The sequence below is a fragment of the Mobula hypostoma genome, chromosome Y (assembly GCF_963921235.1).
Source record: "Mobula hypostoma chromosome Y, sMobHyp1.1, whole genome shotgun sequence".
In the NCBI taxonomy this organism is placed as follows: Eukaryota; Metazoa; Chordata; class Chondrichthyes; order Myliobatiformes; family Myliobatidae; genus Mobula; species Mobula hypostoma.
Genome location: NC_086130.1, coordinates 593506 through 608928, shown reverse-complemented (window position 1 = coordinate 608928; position 15423 = coordinate 593506). Strand labels below are relative to the sequence as shown.

Below are 15423 nucleotides of genomic sequence, written 5' to 3'. Positions count from 1 at the left end.
ATCACTTGGAATCTTAGTTTCAAACACTGCAGTACATAAAGAAGGAAGAGATTTGCCTGGATACTGGGTTTCAGAAGGGATTAGTTAATTAAATCTGTCTATGACCAGGGACGAGAGGATGCAACTAATGAGTGTTGGGTGTATCTCAGACATAGTGCTGGAGCAGCCTCAGCCCTTGAGTTTGCCCAAGAAGTAGAAGATTGATCCTCCCTGAGAGGATGACACCGGAAGCATAAGTAAGATAAGCAATTGAATTGTGGAATTGTGGTTCAAGGAACCCTTTAAAAGGAGGAGGAAAGAAGAGCATGTTTTAATTTGGGACAGTTTGGTCAAGTGAATAAACACAATTCTCTATCACAAGGACCAATAGTGTTGAGGACTATAATGTCTGCCTGTTGTCGTGAGATCTTGTCGAACCTGCAGCGGAGTTTATAAAGGCTGTGGAAAGATCCCTTGGGCATGATCCATTGGATACCAAATATGCAGGAAGAACAAAGAAAGAGGTTCTACTGGGGAAATTTGAACAGGTAGGCATTAAAGTGCAGAACCAGAAAGTTAATCATCTCTAGATTGTTATGTGAGCCACGTGCAAATTATGAAAGGGTTAAAAGATCAAAGAATTAAATGTGTGGTTCAAAGTTTGACCTGGAGAAGTGGTTTTGAATTTATAGTACATTGACACCCATATTGGGGAAGGAAGGAGCTATTCCAATGGGATAGTCCCAGTGCAAGTTGTTGGGAATAGACAAGGCCTAAATAAGCCAAAGGGCCTGTTTTTGTGCTGTACTTCTATGACTCTATCATATTACAATCACTGCTCCTAAAAAAAAATTCCTTTTACATTAGATGCCAAAATCAAATCTGGTTCATTTCACAACACCTATTTCACAAATACTCATATGTCCAGTCTGTTAGAATACCATCCAATTACTTCCCCAAGCCTGATATCAGACTCACTGGCCTATGATTTTCTGGGTTCTGTTTAGAGCCTTTTAAAAACAGTGCAACATTGGCTATCTTCCAATCCTCTGGTACCTCTCCTGTCACTATGGATGTTTTCAGTATCTCTGCTAGGGCCCCAGCAATTCCTGCACATGCCTCTCATAGGGTCCAAGGGAACACCCTGTCAGGTCCTGAGGATTATTCTGCCTGATTTGCCTCAGAGTAGCAAATAGCTCCTCTCTGTAATCTGTACAGGGTCCATGAAGTTGATGCAGCTTCTATAAACTCTGTAGCCATCTCCCAAGCAAATATAAAGACCTAACCTTGCAGTTTGACAGGGAGAAGATAAGATCTGATATATCGGTATTATACTGGAGTAAAGGGAACTACAGAGCCAGAAGAGAGAATCTGGCCAAAGTTGACTGGAAAATTACACTAGCTGGACAGCAGATGGGAGGAGTTTCCGGGAATAATGCCAAAGATGTAGGATTGGTTTATCCCAAAGAAGTCATTAGGTAATAATAGTAGATTTCGTAGCGTTCTAATTTATTCTGTTTTTTAAATTTAAGTATATAATTTGTTACTCAGTTTGTGGTTTTTATACGTTTTTAACTATTACCATGAAATTTCAGCTAATTGAGGCAGCTGCTTAATAGGGTCAAATTGTTCTGGTCCTGTATGCTGCAATTAACTAGAATCCACTGTACTTAACATAGAGGCAAACAAAATGATGGAATACAGGTTTGTGAGTAAGCCCAGTAAATTTTCTAATAGTCAGTTATCTTAAAGAATTAGCAGCACATTGACACCAATCACTTCTGGCATCTCCAAACCTAAACGCTTGAAAATCTGAAACTCAGCAATGGAATCCCAAAATCTGCATGATGGTAATATAGACAATTAACTAAAAATATGACAGGGATGCAATTGGATTCCCTGAACCTTTGCTGAATTAAATCTCATGGAAAACTACATCTCATTTAAATATCAAATTTCAAAATTAATTTTATTATCAAAGTGTGTGTGCGTATGTATATAGCCCTGAGATTCATTTTCTTGTGGGCATACTCAACAAATCTATAGAATATTGTACAGAAGACAACAAACTGTGTAAATTCAAAAAGAAGAAACAATAATATAAACAAATGAGCAATAAATATCAAGAACATGAGAGCATGAGATGAAGACTATCAGACTCAAATTAAGCAACACACATCAAAGTTGCTGGTGGACGCAGCAAGCCAAGCAGCATCTCTAGGAAGAGGTACAGTTGACGTTTCGTGCTGAGAAGTCCTGACAAAGGGTCTCAGCCTGAAATGTCAACTGTACCTCTTCCTAGAGATGCTGCCTGGCCTGCTGTATTCACCAGCAACTTTGATGTGTGTTGCTTGAATTTCCAGCATCTGCAGAATTCCTTGTGTGTGAGACACAAATTAAATCTGTTCTACTTCTTTTGCATTTTTAATATATTGTCACAAACTTGAGAAGACAGTGAGAAAGAAAATCGTGAATCTATATTGCCATCAGTAACATTCCTCAGAAGGTTATCACCTTTTGAAAAGAAAACAATTACAGATCAACACACACAAAATGCTGGAGGAAATCAAAAGACCAGGCACCAACTATGGAAAAAAGTACAGATGACATTTTGGTCTGAGACCCTTCAGCAGGAGAAAAAGAAGAGGAGTAGATCTAAAAAGTGGGGGAGGGGAAAGAATAACACAAGGTGATAGGTTAAACTGCAGGAGGAGGGATGAAGTAAAGACTGGGAATTGATTGGTGAAAGAGATATAAGACTGAAGAAGAGGGAGTCAGACAGAAAGCCATGGAAGAAAAAATAGGGAGGGCAGCACCAGAGGGAGGCGATGGACAGGTAAGGATATAAACTGAGAGAGGGAAAGCAGATGTAGAAAGGTAAAGGGAGATGGGGCAGGGTGCTTTACCGGACATTCAAGAAATCGATGTTTATGTCACCAGGTTGGCGGCTACCCAGATGGAATGAAAGGCATTGTTCTTCAAACCCGAGTGTGGCCTCATTGTGAGAGTAGAAGAGGCCATGGATTGGCATATCGGAATGGGAATGGGAAGTGGAATTAAAATGGGTGGCCACTGAGAAATTATAGATCACTATGTCACATCATTTTTCCTAAAATCCATGGTCATAAACTCCTCCATATCAACTAGCCCCCAGTTTCTGATGTATAGATCTATATATTCTCACTGCAGAGGCCAATCAAAATAATTTTTTTTTTACCATTTACAGGAACAACAGCATTAATAATTCATTTAAAAACCTTGGTTTAATGCAGTCTAAACACTAATGAGAAATTTCCTCATTATTCAGAAGTGTGGAGTTTACTTCTTAAAATTATGCTGACGTTGTTAGATTGAAGAAATTGGCCTCTCCAATTTCCCTATGCTCTCAACCTATATTCCCTCTAAGCTGTGCGCGTGTGCACACACATTTTTTTAACCAGCGCACAAAAGAAATTAATGTGCGCACAAAGGGTTAGTTACCTAAAATAATGTAGTAATTAACAATTATGCTTATTGAAAATAATCTTTTAGTTAAATGTTTCTGTTAACTAGTTCGTCGGTTTTTCAAATACCACAATGCACTAATTTACGTCATTTCACCTTTCCTGTTCTGGGATCTAGGAGACAATGTTTTGTGGAGTGACAAAGTTAAAGTTTTGCTAAGCCAACAACGTGAAGAAAACGTCACAGTAGATACAAGTCCACTGTTGACTTGTATAAATAGTCTTTGTGTTCAATTAGAAGAAAGGTTTCCTGAAGATGAGGTACAAGAATGGTCAGCTTTTGATTTCTCCACAATTGCAGATTGTGACTTCATATTTGGTGATGAAAATATTAATGCCTTATGTCTAAAATATCATGATTATCTAGCTGAAAATACTGTAATAGTTAGACAGTTTATTGATTTCAAATTTTTCATGCAAGTAAAAATTAAATCCAAATTGATTTCAAACTCCCACGACACGACCCACCCAGCCAACAGACTTTTCGTCCCTCTTCCTTCTGGGAGAAGGTTCAGGAGCTTGAAGACTGGTATGGCCAGATTTGGGAACAGCTTCTTTCCAACTGTGATAAGAATGGATCCTGACCCGGATCTGGGCCGTACCCTCCAAATATCCGGACCTGCCTCTCGGTTTTTTTGCACTACCTTACTTTCCACTTTTCTATTTTCTATTTATGATTTATAATTTAAATGTTTAATATTTACTAATTTTTACTATTTTTAATATTTAATACTTGTAATCCAGGGAGTGGGAAGTACAGAATCAAATATCGCTGTGATGATTGTACATTCTAGTACCAATTGTTTGGCAACAATGAAGTATGAAGTAAAGTAAACTTTGCTCAATTGGTGGCATTTGTACTTCAAAATGAACAGTTTTGCGACCTTGCACAGTTGATGGACATTGGGGGAAACTTTCTTGTGTCTAGTGCGGACTGTCCGCGAGGTTTAAGCCTAATGAATCAACTCAAAAACAAGCTGAAAAACCGTTTACGCAGACCCAAGAATAATCTACTAAATCCTGCCAAATAACACATAAAACCTAAAATAACAGTAACATATAGTAAAAGCAGGAATGATATGATAAATACACAGCCTATATAAAGTAGAAATACTTTCCCACTATCATTGCCGGCACAGATCTCCGTAGCGAAAATCTCACACAAGCACTGTTGGCAAAAACACGGCGCAAGCGCTCTCCAGTAATCTTTGAACTATGAAGCTGCCAAATCATACGTGCTGCCCGACACGTAACTGTCGGCCCAGATCAGTGCCGATTGCATCACCTCTGATTTGGGCCGACAATTACGTGTGGGGCGGCACCTAATTAATTAGCATGTTTATTTTGGCTTTTTTCTTAAAGATGTGCTGTGTGCCTCCCGACTACTGCTGTATTCTCTGTGAATCGGTACAGTATCTGTCCGCGGCCTGGGTTTTGGGGTGGTGGGACACTGGGGTGTCATCTCATCGTCTGTTTCCATTAGAGCAGGCAGCTCATCTTCTCCCATGACTGCCCACCTTGATGTTGAAGGTCGAGGTTCGTCGCCTGCTGTGGCTGATGTGGAAGGCTTGCTTGACTGCTGAGTCTCGCACATTTTTCTATCATATAGTTCTTTGTAAGGACTCAAAGAATCTTGCAAATATCCCGTAAACCTACGTACCCTTTCAAAATTAAAGTCGTACTTTATCATTACTCATTCGGTTTCGATTGTTATCCTTTTTTCTTCCAATTGCATCAGCTCTTCATCTGTCAGTTCTTGGTCATGGGATGCCAAAACCTCTTCAACATCATCTTTGTCAACTTCCACAAGCCAAACTAACATTGTCCTTACTTCGTTCACCACAATCAAAACGCTTAATTATGTCCAGTTTTACACTAAGTGTAACACCCTTACGAGCTCTTTCAGGCTTTTCCGATACCATAGAATTCATCTTGCAAACGACTGCTTCAAAGGCTCATGTTAAAGCAATGCTGGCGAGAATGCCGTTCTGAATCCGAGGAGAGTGGCTGCTCCGGGCGCGCGCTGCTTTTTTTTTGTAGCAGTGAAAACACCTTCTGAAAGCGAAAACAGGGTACTAATGTAGGTCTTTCGTAACAGTGACGTTTCGTAAAGTGAATGTTCGAAAAGTGGAGGACACCTATACAACCAGAGGGGAGAGGACTCTGGATTTGATGTACGCTAATGTTAAGGATGCATACAGCTCCTCTCCCCTCCCCCCACTGGGAAGGTCAGATCACAACCTGATGCATCTAAAACCCTGCTACGTGCCTTTGGTGAACAGTAAACCTGCAACCTCGAGGACAGTGAGGAAATGGTCGGAGGCTTATGAGGCGCTCCAGGGTTATTTTGAGGTGACAGACTGGCAGACACACTGTGAGCCACATGGGGAGGGTATTGATGGGCTCACAGTTACTGGTTGCAGTCACATCACTGGTTACATCAACTTCTGTGTGGACTGCATTGTTTCGACAAGAACTGTCCTTTGTTATTCAAATAACAAGCCATGGGTAACAAAGGACATTAAGGACATCCTGAATGCTAAAAAGTGGGCGTTTAGAGATGGATATAGGGAGGAGGGGAGGGCATTACAGAGGGACCTGAAAGCTAGGATCAGGGAGGCTAAAAACAGGTATAGGAGGAAGCTTGAGTGGAAACTCCAGCAGAACAACATGAGAGAGGTCTGGAGGGGGATAAGGACCATCATGGGTTCCGGCAAACTAGCAACAGAGGAGCTGAAGGCAGTGTGGACAGGGCCAATGAACTTAACCTGTTCTTCAACAGATTTGACATTGTGACCCCTGCCCATCCCACACGATTCATCTGTGGCCCCCAACCAACACATACTCCACTCTCCCCTCCTACCCCTCCACACAGTCCCCCACCCTGCCCTCATGACTATACCCCTCCCCCACACGAAACCACCACCCTGGGCTTCACAGCTGAACAGGTGAGAAGACAGCTGCAACCCAAGCAAGGCTGCAGGATCGGATGGTGTCAGTGCCAGGGTGCTCAAAGCCTGTGCCCCTCAGCTATGTGGAGTACTTCGCCATGTATTCAACCTGAGCCTGAGGCTCCGAAGGGTTCCTGTGCTGTGGAAGATGTCCTGCCTCGTCCCTGTACCGAAGACGCCGCCCCCCAGCAGCCTCAATGACTACAGACCGGTGGCATTGACCTCCCACATCATGAAGACCCTGGAGAGACTTGTTCTGGAGCTGCTCCGGCCTATGGTCAGGCCACACTTCGATCCCCTCCAGTTCGCCTACCAGCCCCGACTAGGAGTTGAGGATGCCATCGTCTACCTGCTGAACCATGTCTACGCCCATCTGGACAAGCCAGCGAGCACTGTGAGGGTCATGTTTTTTGACCTCCAGTGTGTTCAACACCATCTGCCCTGCTCTGCTGGGGGAGAAGCTGACAGCGATGCAGGTGGATGCTTTCCTGGTGTCATGGATTATTAATTACCTGACTGGCAGACCACAGTACGAGTGCTTGCGACACTCTGTGTCGAACAGAGTGATCAGCAGCACTGGAGCTCCACAGGGGACTTCTTGTCTCCCTTTCTCTTCACCATTTACACCTCGGACTTCAACTACTGCACAGAGTCTTGTCATGTTCAGAAGTTTTCTGATGACTCTGCCTTAGTTGGATGCATCAGCAAGGGAGATGAGGCTGAGTACAGGGCTATGGTAGGAAACTTTGTCACATGGTGTGAGCAGAATTATCTGCAGCTTAATGTGAAAAAGTCTAAGGAGCTGGTGGTAGACCTGAGGAGGGCTAAGGTACCGGTGACCCCTGTTTCCATCCAGGGGGTCAGTGTGGACATGGCGGAGAATTACAAATACCTGGGGATACGAATTGATAATAAACTGGACTGGTCAAAGAACACTGAGGCTGTCTATAAGAAGGGTCAGAGCCGTCTCTATTTCCTGAGGAGACTGAGGTCCTTTAACATCCGCCGGACGATGCTGAGGATGTTCTACGAGTCTGTGGTGGCCAGTACTATCATGTTTACTGTTGTGTGCTGGGGCAGCAGGCTGAGGCTAGCAGACACCAACAGAATCAACAAACTCATTCCTAAAGTCAGTGATGTTGTGGGGATGGAACTGGACTCTCTCACTGTGGTGTCTGAAAAGAGGATGCTGTCCAAGTTGCATGCCATCTTGGACAATATCTCCCATCCACTAGGTAGGCACAGGAGTACATTCAGTCAGAGACTCATTCCACCAAGATGCAACACTGAGCATCATTGGAAGTCATTCCTGCCTGTGGCCATCAAACTTTACAACTCCTCCCTTGGAGGGTCAGACACCCTGAGCCAATAGGCTGGTCCTGGACTTATTTCCCGGCATAATTTACATATTACTATTTAATTATTTACGGTTTTATTACTATTTAATTATCTATGGTGCAACTGTAACAAAAACCAATTTCCCTTGGGATCATTAAAGTATGACTATGACTATGACTATGTAAATGCCAAAGACAGGAGAGGGAAAAAATAACTGAGTGACTTAAATATGTATGTTTTTTGTTGTTATCCTGTGCAGTTTTATGTCAAATATTTTGTAAACCTACATAAACTGTGCCATGTGTGCATTCAGTGCGCACGTACTTTTATCACAGGAAAAAAATTTGCACAACATGAGATTTTGCGCACACTGACTACTAAAAATTAAAGTCAATATTGCTCTCAACTCAAAAAACAAGTATAGTTTGAATCAGAAGGCTCTACTGCAAATCTGTCTCAAATTGAGTCATAATTATTCACTTTAGTTTTCAAATTCATCCATAAAGCAATTTCTCCAATTGACGCCCCACTTTTTATAGTCCTTTATTGTTCTACAACACATACCAGAATACAGCTCTAAATTATTACTCCACAAATCATTGAGCTTTAAATAAATGCCAGGTATAGCAAATTTTAGTTTTCAACCACCCTATAACAAAGATTAATTGAAGTTAATGTCAATTCACTTAGTAACCTCTTTAGAGGTGATTCCATTTAATAAAAAAATATGATCTATATTTGGAACTTAACCTAAGAATTCTGCTTACAATTTCAAACATTCATTTTGACCAGTTTGTTAAAAAATACAGCTTATTTTTAGCAACAAGTCACATCATAAAGAATCTTTGCACTAATCCAAAGAAAGTTCTGCAATGAAAAAAAATCAGTCATGAAAACTTTATTCCTCGCAATGAGCTTCCTGATTAAAATAGCAGGTTGCTGTCATGACCAAGGAAATCTTGGCTATACAGAAACGGAGGGCAAAAAAATTACATTTCTTCCTCTATCAGAGGAAAGCAGAACACCTTATGTATGCACATGGAATGTAGATAAGCTAAATGTTTATCTACTTTACTTCCATTATGAAGACAATAATTAACTGGAAAACCTACCTCCAAAGCCTGGCGAAGAAATAATCTTTTCTCAGATTTTGCCCACTCAATGCATTCTAAGCACAAGTCTACCTGTAAAATCATGAATGGCATGGACAAAAGAACGTATTAAGCAATTGGGCATGAAAATAATTTGCAAAAGCCACAACAGCCAAATAAAAAGAAGTGATAATTAATACATGGGAACAACACATTTAAGACCAACAATAATTAAATATCATAATTAAAAATCTGGGTACACTTTTTGCAGGTTTTGATTTCAAAGCATTTCAAAGCCAATTTTTGGGAAGATTACAAGCTATTAACAGCTGGAATGATAGATGGTTCCTGCCACCAACTTTATTCCCATCTAAGCAAGTCCAAGATACAGTAAGTTTATGTATGAGATGTCAATGACTTTTGATCATGACAGACATTTATCCTGCACTAATTAGAACTCTAGGGAATTCAATTTAACCAAATCAAAATTGTAAGTAGATCAAAACATCAGTTAAACTATCACCTATCCCCTCCTAATTTCTTATTTCAATCCCCTTCTGCACCCAACTAACTTCTAGCTTATAATCCTTCACCCGCACCCCCACTACCCTACCTTTTTTCCTGGCTTCTTTTCCAGCCCTGATGAAGGTCTTGACCTGAAACAGCAATTGTTTATTCACTTCCATAGATGCTGTCTGACCTGCAGAGTTCCTCCAGCATTCTGTGTGTGTTGCCTTAGTTAGCCATATTCCAAGTTAGTTAGCTCTTACCTCCTGACCAGTTGCTGCCTCCATATCCAGAAACATGTCAAGCAGCGACCGAACCAACCGAGCAGCCTTCGCTTTACTGATTGAATTCAGGAATGGTCTGACGTATTTCAGCAGTCCCCCCAGCTCTTTAGAGGAAACAAATTTCAGACAATTAGAAGTATATATATGGAAATAGTAAATCAAGAATTAATTTGGTATTAGATTACTGATTTTTTGCTATTTCCAATGTTAATATTTCCAAATCTTCACAAAATCAAGCTTTATTCAAACTGAATTCCTCTCCCCACCCCCGCGTAATTACAACAATGATCATTTTCACAGGAACAGTTTGGCAGGATTATGCATCTCCTTATCTTAGATCATCTAATTATCAGAGGTTAAAATTTCAATTACTGCTGTCAAAGAGAAAGAATGAAACAAATTATTTATTATGATATATAACTAGTTCCAGGATTCAACAATTAAATTGAATTCAGAAGCATGGTTAAAAACTTAGAAGAGATAATTTGGGAAGGCAAGAAGTGATACATTCAAAAAGCTAAGAACTGACAGCAATTGAGCCTTTTGGAAGTTGTGCAGTTACGTTTTGGTAGTGCAAGAGATCAAACAGAATTTATATGCTTGGGAGTTGTAGACAATTGACAGAAAATATATATTAAACGTGATTAAAATGTGGTACAGCTAGGATAGGTCATTAATAAGTAGGTAATTTACTGGTTTGGATGGTAGCTTTCAAGATACTACAATTAGTTTTAAGACTGGCAATTAATTGCAAATGCACAATTACAATGAACAAAATAAATACATTAATTGTGCACATTAAAAGCAAAGAAAATGGCTCATTGAATCTGTGCAGCAGACATCAACCCATTGCAGGATTGTGCAAGACTGTCTTATTGATTTGGAAATATTAACATTGGAAATGCAAATTCACTGCAGTTAAAGAAAAGCACACTACAGAGAGGAGTAAAGTTATGCACGTGTACCCAAGTGTTTTGAATTCTAGAACACATAGATCCAGAATAGTTAGTCCTTCCAATCAGAAGTGCAGAAGCCCAAAAGCCAAATCTTGGAGGGCTATCCTGGATTATCCATGTGTATGAGTGGGAGGAAGAAAGGAAAGTTTGCTGTTGTTTTGTTGCTTCTTTGATTCCGTTTTATTGTTTTCTGTGTCGTTGTACAGAGCATTGTGGACATTCTATGTTGGTGCCGGAACATATGGCAACACTTGTGAGCTACCCACAGCACATCAGTAACTATGTTGCTTATTAACACTCTACATTTCAATGTGCATGTGATAAATAAACTTGAATCGGAAAAGACATCAATAGACAATTTAACATCAGAGATGGAAACAGAGATATTAAAAAAGGAGGGATAAGTTTTATATTAACCACACCTCTTCCTACCCTACCATACATAAAACTGCTATTCTTTTTCTCAGTTCCTCCATCTCTGCCACACCTGATCTCAGGGTGAGGTTTTTTATTCCAGTACATGTGAGATGCCCACATTCTTTAAGAAACAGGATTTCTCTTCCTCTGTCATCCATGTTGCCCTCACCTGCACCTCCTCCATGTACTAGACATTGGCGCTCACCCAGTCTTCCCATCACCATAAATAAGCCTCTGCATCTAACACTTCCTTCTCTACAACTTCTGTAAGTGCATCATTGTTTCCCTTTACCACTCGCCGCTTTCCTTAGGGCTCTTTTGTCCATTTATCCCTCCCCATTGATTTACCCAAGCGCCACACCTGCCCCTTCACTTTCTCTTTCATCATCATTCATGGCTGCAAACAGTCCTTTCAAGTAAGGCAAAACTTCATCCGTGAGTCTGTCGGAATCATACACTATACCTGGTGTACTTGATTGCTGACTTCTCTACATCGATGGGACCTGATGTAAGTTAGAGAGAGCTTCATCAAACATATTCTTTCCATTTGCTACAACAAGCAGGATTCCTTGGTGGCCAAGCATTGTAACTTTACTTCCCATTCCCATCCTGACATGTCAGTTCATGGCCTCTTCAGTTCAGAGGAGCAACACCTCATATTCCACCTGATTAGCCTTCAATAGGACAGCATGAACATTGATTTCTTCCTCCTCCTCCTTTTACATTTCTCCACTGTAGCTCCTTTCTTACCCATTCTTTTCCCCTCACCTGCCTATCACCTTCCTCTGATATCCCACCTACTTTGCTTTGCTATTATCCACTGTCCTCTCCTATCAGTCTTCTTTTCAGCCCTTTACCTTCTCCACTTATTACCTCCGTCAGCTTCACATCAACTCTCTCCTCCACCCACCAACCTTCCCCATCATCGAATTATACCCATCATCTGCCAGCTTGTACTCCTTCCCCTCCTTCAAACCTTCTTATTCTGGCTTCTTTCTCTTTCCTTTCCAGTCCTGATAAAGATACACAGCCCACAACGTTATTTTGTTTGTGTTACTCAAGATTTCCAGCAGACCTCGTGTTTATAATTGCCTTATGAAATGTGGATGTTCATAGAAAAATGACTACACTGCTCTGAGAAAGTGAAGAGCTATGAGGTATTTGTTCTTACTTCAATACACCAGAAAGTTCAAAAGTAAAAGGAAACTATTATACTTCAAAATACTCTTCTTAGATAAAGATAAAAGTGCATAATATTTGACATTGATTGCCATTTAGCGATAAAAATTAGCACAAATTCAGAGCCCTAGGGAACAAAAATTGTTACAAGATGCCAAGTATCAATAACATTAAAATTATATGAACCGGTGAAATATCAGTAAAATTATTATCAGACTGTACAAGTCAATTGTAGAAGCAAGCACAAATTAACTGTTCTGCGCAACAAGTTCTTCACGGCCAAAAGTAGTTAAGTTCACTACAGAGAAAGGGAAAATTTAACTTCCAATTGAATACATGACAGAGGGTTTGAATTTTAATACCTGAACAAATTATTTAAATTTGACAGGATTACAGCAGAAATCGAAATATGCTATCCAAGTTGACTCTAACAAAAATTGACTTTTAGGCAATATCAAAAAGGCGTGGGTAAAATCCAGGGAATGCATGAGGAAAAGAAAAAAAACTGGATAGATATTAGATAAATATTTCACATTTAAAGAAATGTAAAACCTCAAACGAGAAAATCTAGACGCTGGAAATCCAAGCATCCAAGTGTGCTTGCATGTAAATAAATGTGTGTAATGAGTCAGAAGACTGAATATGTGAATTAAGTGAACTGAAATTTTTAGCTAAATGATAAAGAAAAAAGTGATAATCTGAAAATACAGTACAATAATGACTGCAAAAAGCAAATCTCTGCTTTACCTGACTGAGAACAAAAGAACTAGTATAATCAGTGCAAAGTGCAGATACTTAACAGCAAACTGAAAAGGTATCAAAAAACCCAGTAGATATCTCAAATTCAGTCCTGCCAGTGACACTCCTATTTAGGAAACATCTCCTACATCAGACAGTATTCTGAAACAGCATTACCACCCAAACACAGAATTATGGGATGAACCTGATAGGGACTTATCAGTGTTCTTAAGATTGCACTTTACAAGTCCGGTGAGGGTCACAACATTGCAGTAACAGAGCTGCTAGCCATGTCACAATTTGCTATAAATTCCAAGGAAATGAGGACACTAAGGACTGGACATAGAATCTAAGAAAGGAGACTGATGTTTTTTCATCAACCTGAACCAGAAAAGATTAATAAATGGTGTACTGTTCTTAAGACACCAAATATCATCACCCAACGAGTGAATTGCTTGCTACCAGTCAACGTGACCGTGCAAAAATAATAACATGCAATAAGGATGCAAATCAATACAAAGAAACAGCTCTATTGAACCCAGATCTGATTCCCAGATGGCTCCTCAACAATTAACGAAGGAGTTCAATTGGCTAAATTGTTTCTAAAACAGAGGTATTAGCATCAGGAAGCACATCTCCTGGTACATCTACACAACAGGCAGAACTGAAAGCATGTAAGATGTAGAAGGACAATCAATTAACATCTACACAGATTATCAATAACATTCGAAGTTGTACACACTTTTGGAAACTGATGGAAGAAAAGAGGAATTCCTAGGAATCCCACTCAAGAATGACCAGCTAGTACAAAAAACATTGGCTGTTATATAATTACCGTCAGAAGTGCCTTTAATAAACTATCATTACTACTACAAAATGAATACAAAGGAATGTTGTGAAAATGTATTCAGACAAAATTTTAAAACTGCATACCCAAGAAGGATAAATTAAAAGAGATACAGAGAATATATGAAATGAACCCGACAAATAAAGTTATGGAAACAGACGAAACCTAAGATAGATGCAAGTTCAATGCTCTAATGAAGAAAAGTTTTTCTAGATGGTAGAAAAATAAACAGTAATAAAGCATGGAGATAGGACACTAGTCTCAGATCAGCAGAAACGACCGTACTTCCTTACCTGGCTTAGCAGATACATTTATCAACAGTTGTCCAAAGGACGGTGGAATTGGAAGTTTAAGATATAAAGCCAACAGAAATTGGAAAGATGCATTGATAAAGTATGCAAAAGGATTAGAACTTCGTTAAACAATAGCAGCCTGATGAATAATAGATTTGCTAAGCCATGCTGAGCCATATTTCTTCTTGAAGGTAGCTAGCTAGGGCTTCAGGATGCTCATCTCATGTGCACTCATGCTTAAAGACAGGGCCACTCCAGTCTCTTTGTGTATGCTCGGTTCATTATGCCTATTTTGTAATTTGTCTTTCGGGGCTGTCATGTAGTGGATAACTTTAACTCCAGTCTGTCTAGTGTGGGGTGTATCTGAACAAATATATCTATGTTGTAAGGGGAATTGCTGGTTAGTCTGGTGGATCGGGCAGGAACAGTCACAGACAGACTGTTCCTGTTTGAGCAACTAACTGAGTAAGCCCCAGGTGCTTTGAATAAAGAGTTTGTACTAATACGGTCTCTGAGTGACTTTATCCGAATTCAACTTCCACATCTGGCACAGTGAGCAGGGTACCAACATAGGGACTGTGACATGGAGGCGAGCTGAGTAAGTGACAGACCGAACATCCCATCTACAGGGAACGATCGGGCCCGCAAAGACGAATTGTCTTTGTCGCTCCCTACAATACCGGTGTGAGTCTCTGCCCCTCACCTGGACCTCAGCACAGGACCTTGACGGGACGCAGATCGAATCTGCTGAGAGACTCGTATAAGGTAGGGCAATTATTTGAAAACTGGACAGCTGACAGGTGTCTGGTAAAAACAGGAAAGATAAAATTGGATAGGTGGCACAGGTCAGGTAAAATTTGAAGTTGTCTAAGAATCAAACTTGGGTAAACAAATCAGGAAAATTGAACAGTAGATACTGTACGCAGGTATTAGGTAAAAATTAAAGTCCGGTAAGAATCACAGGAGAATTGAGCAGAAGACACCGTGCCTGGTAAAAAGACAAAAACCTGGGATACGATCTGTTGTGTGATTTAAAAGGTGCAGGAACTTCACTAGGTAAAAAGTATGAATTGTTTCATGATAAAGAGAGAGATTTAAGTGCTTTGTGGTATTTTGCATAAGAAATTGGGGGATGAAGTGTGGCCATGGGGAGGAACTTGGGATGCGACAAACTGTGAACAAGCCATAAAAATGGTCCAGAAAAAGATCAGTCATAATAAATGCAAAACCTTGATCAAGGAATAAAATAGGGAAAGAAATACAGGATCCCGGAAGCATGTCTGGCTTACCGACCCTGTCTGATGAGAGTGATCTCAATGAGGACTGACTAGAGACAAGAC

The 15423-nt window shown here is 40.2% G+C and overlaps 1 protein-coding gene across 1 annotated transcript in view; it reads right to left on the bottom strand.

Moving 5' to 3' along the window:
* The window catches only part of LOC134341060 (26S proteasome non-ATPase regulatory subunit 11), a 184021-nt gene that overhangs the window by 66393 nt on the left and 102205 nt on the right, over positions 1-15423 (bottom strand). The window contains exons 3-4 of the mRNA XM_063038808.1: positions 9633-9757; positions 8884-8955 (exon numbers count right to left, since the gene is read on the bottom strand). Of these exons, the coding sequence (XP_062894878.1) occupies positions 8884-8955; positions 9633-9757 (197 nt within the window). The remainder of the gene's footprint in view (positions 1-8883; positions 8956-9632; positions 9758-15423) is intronic.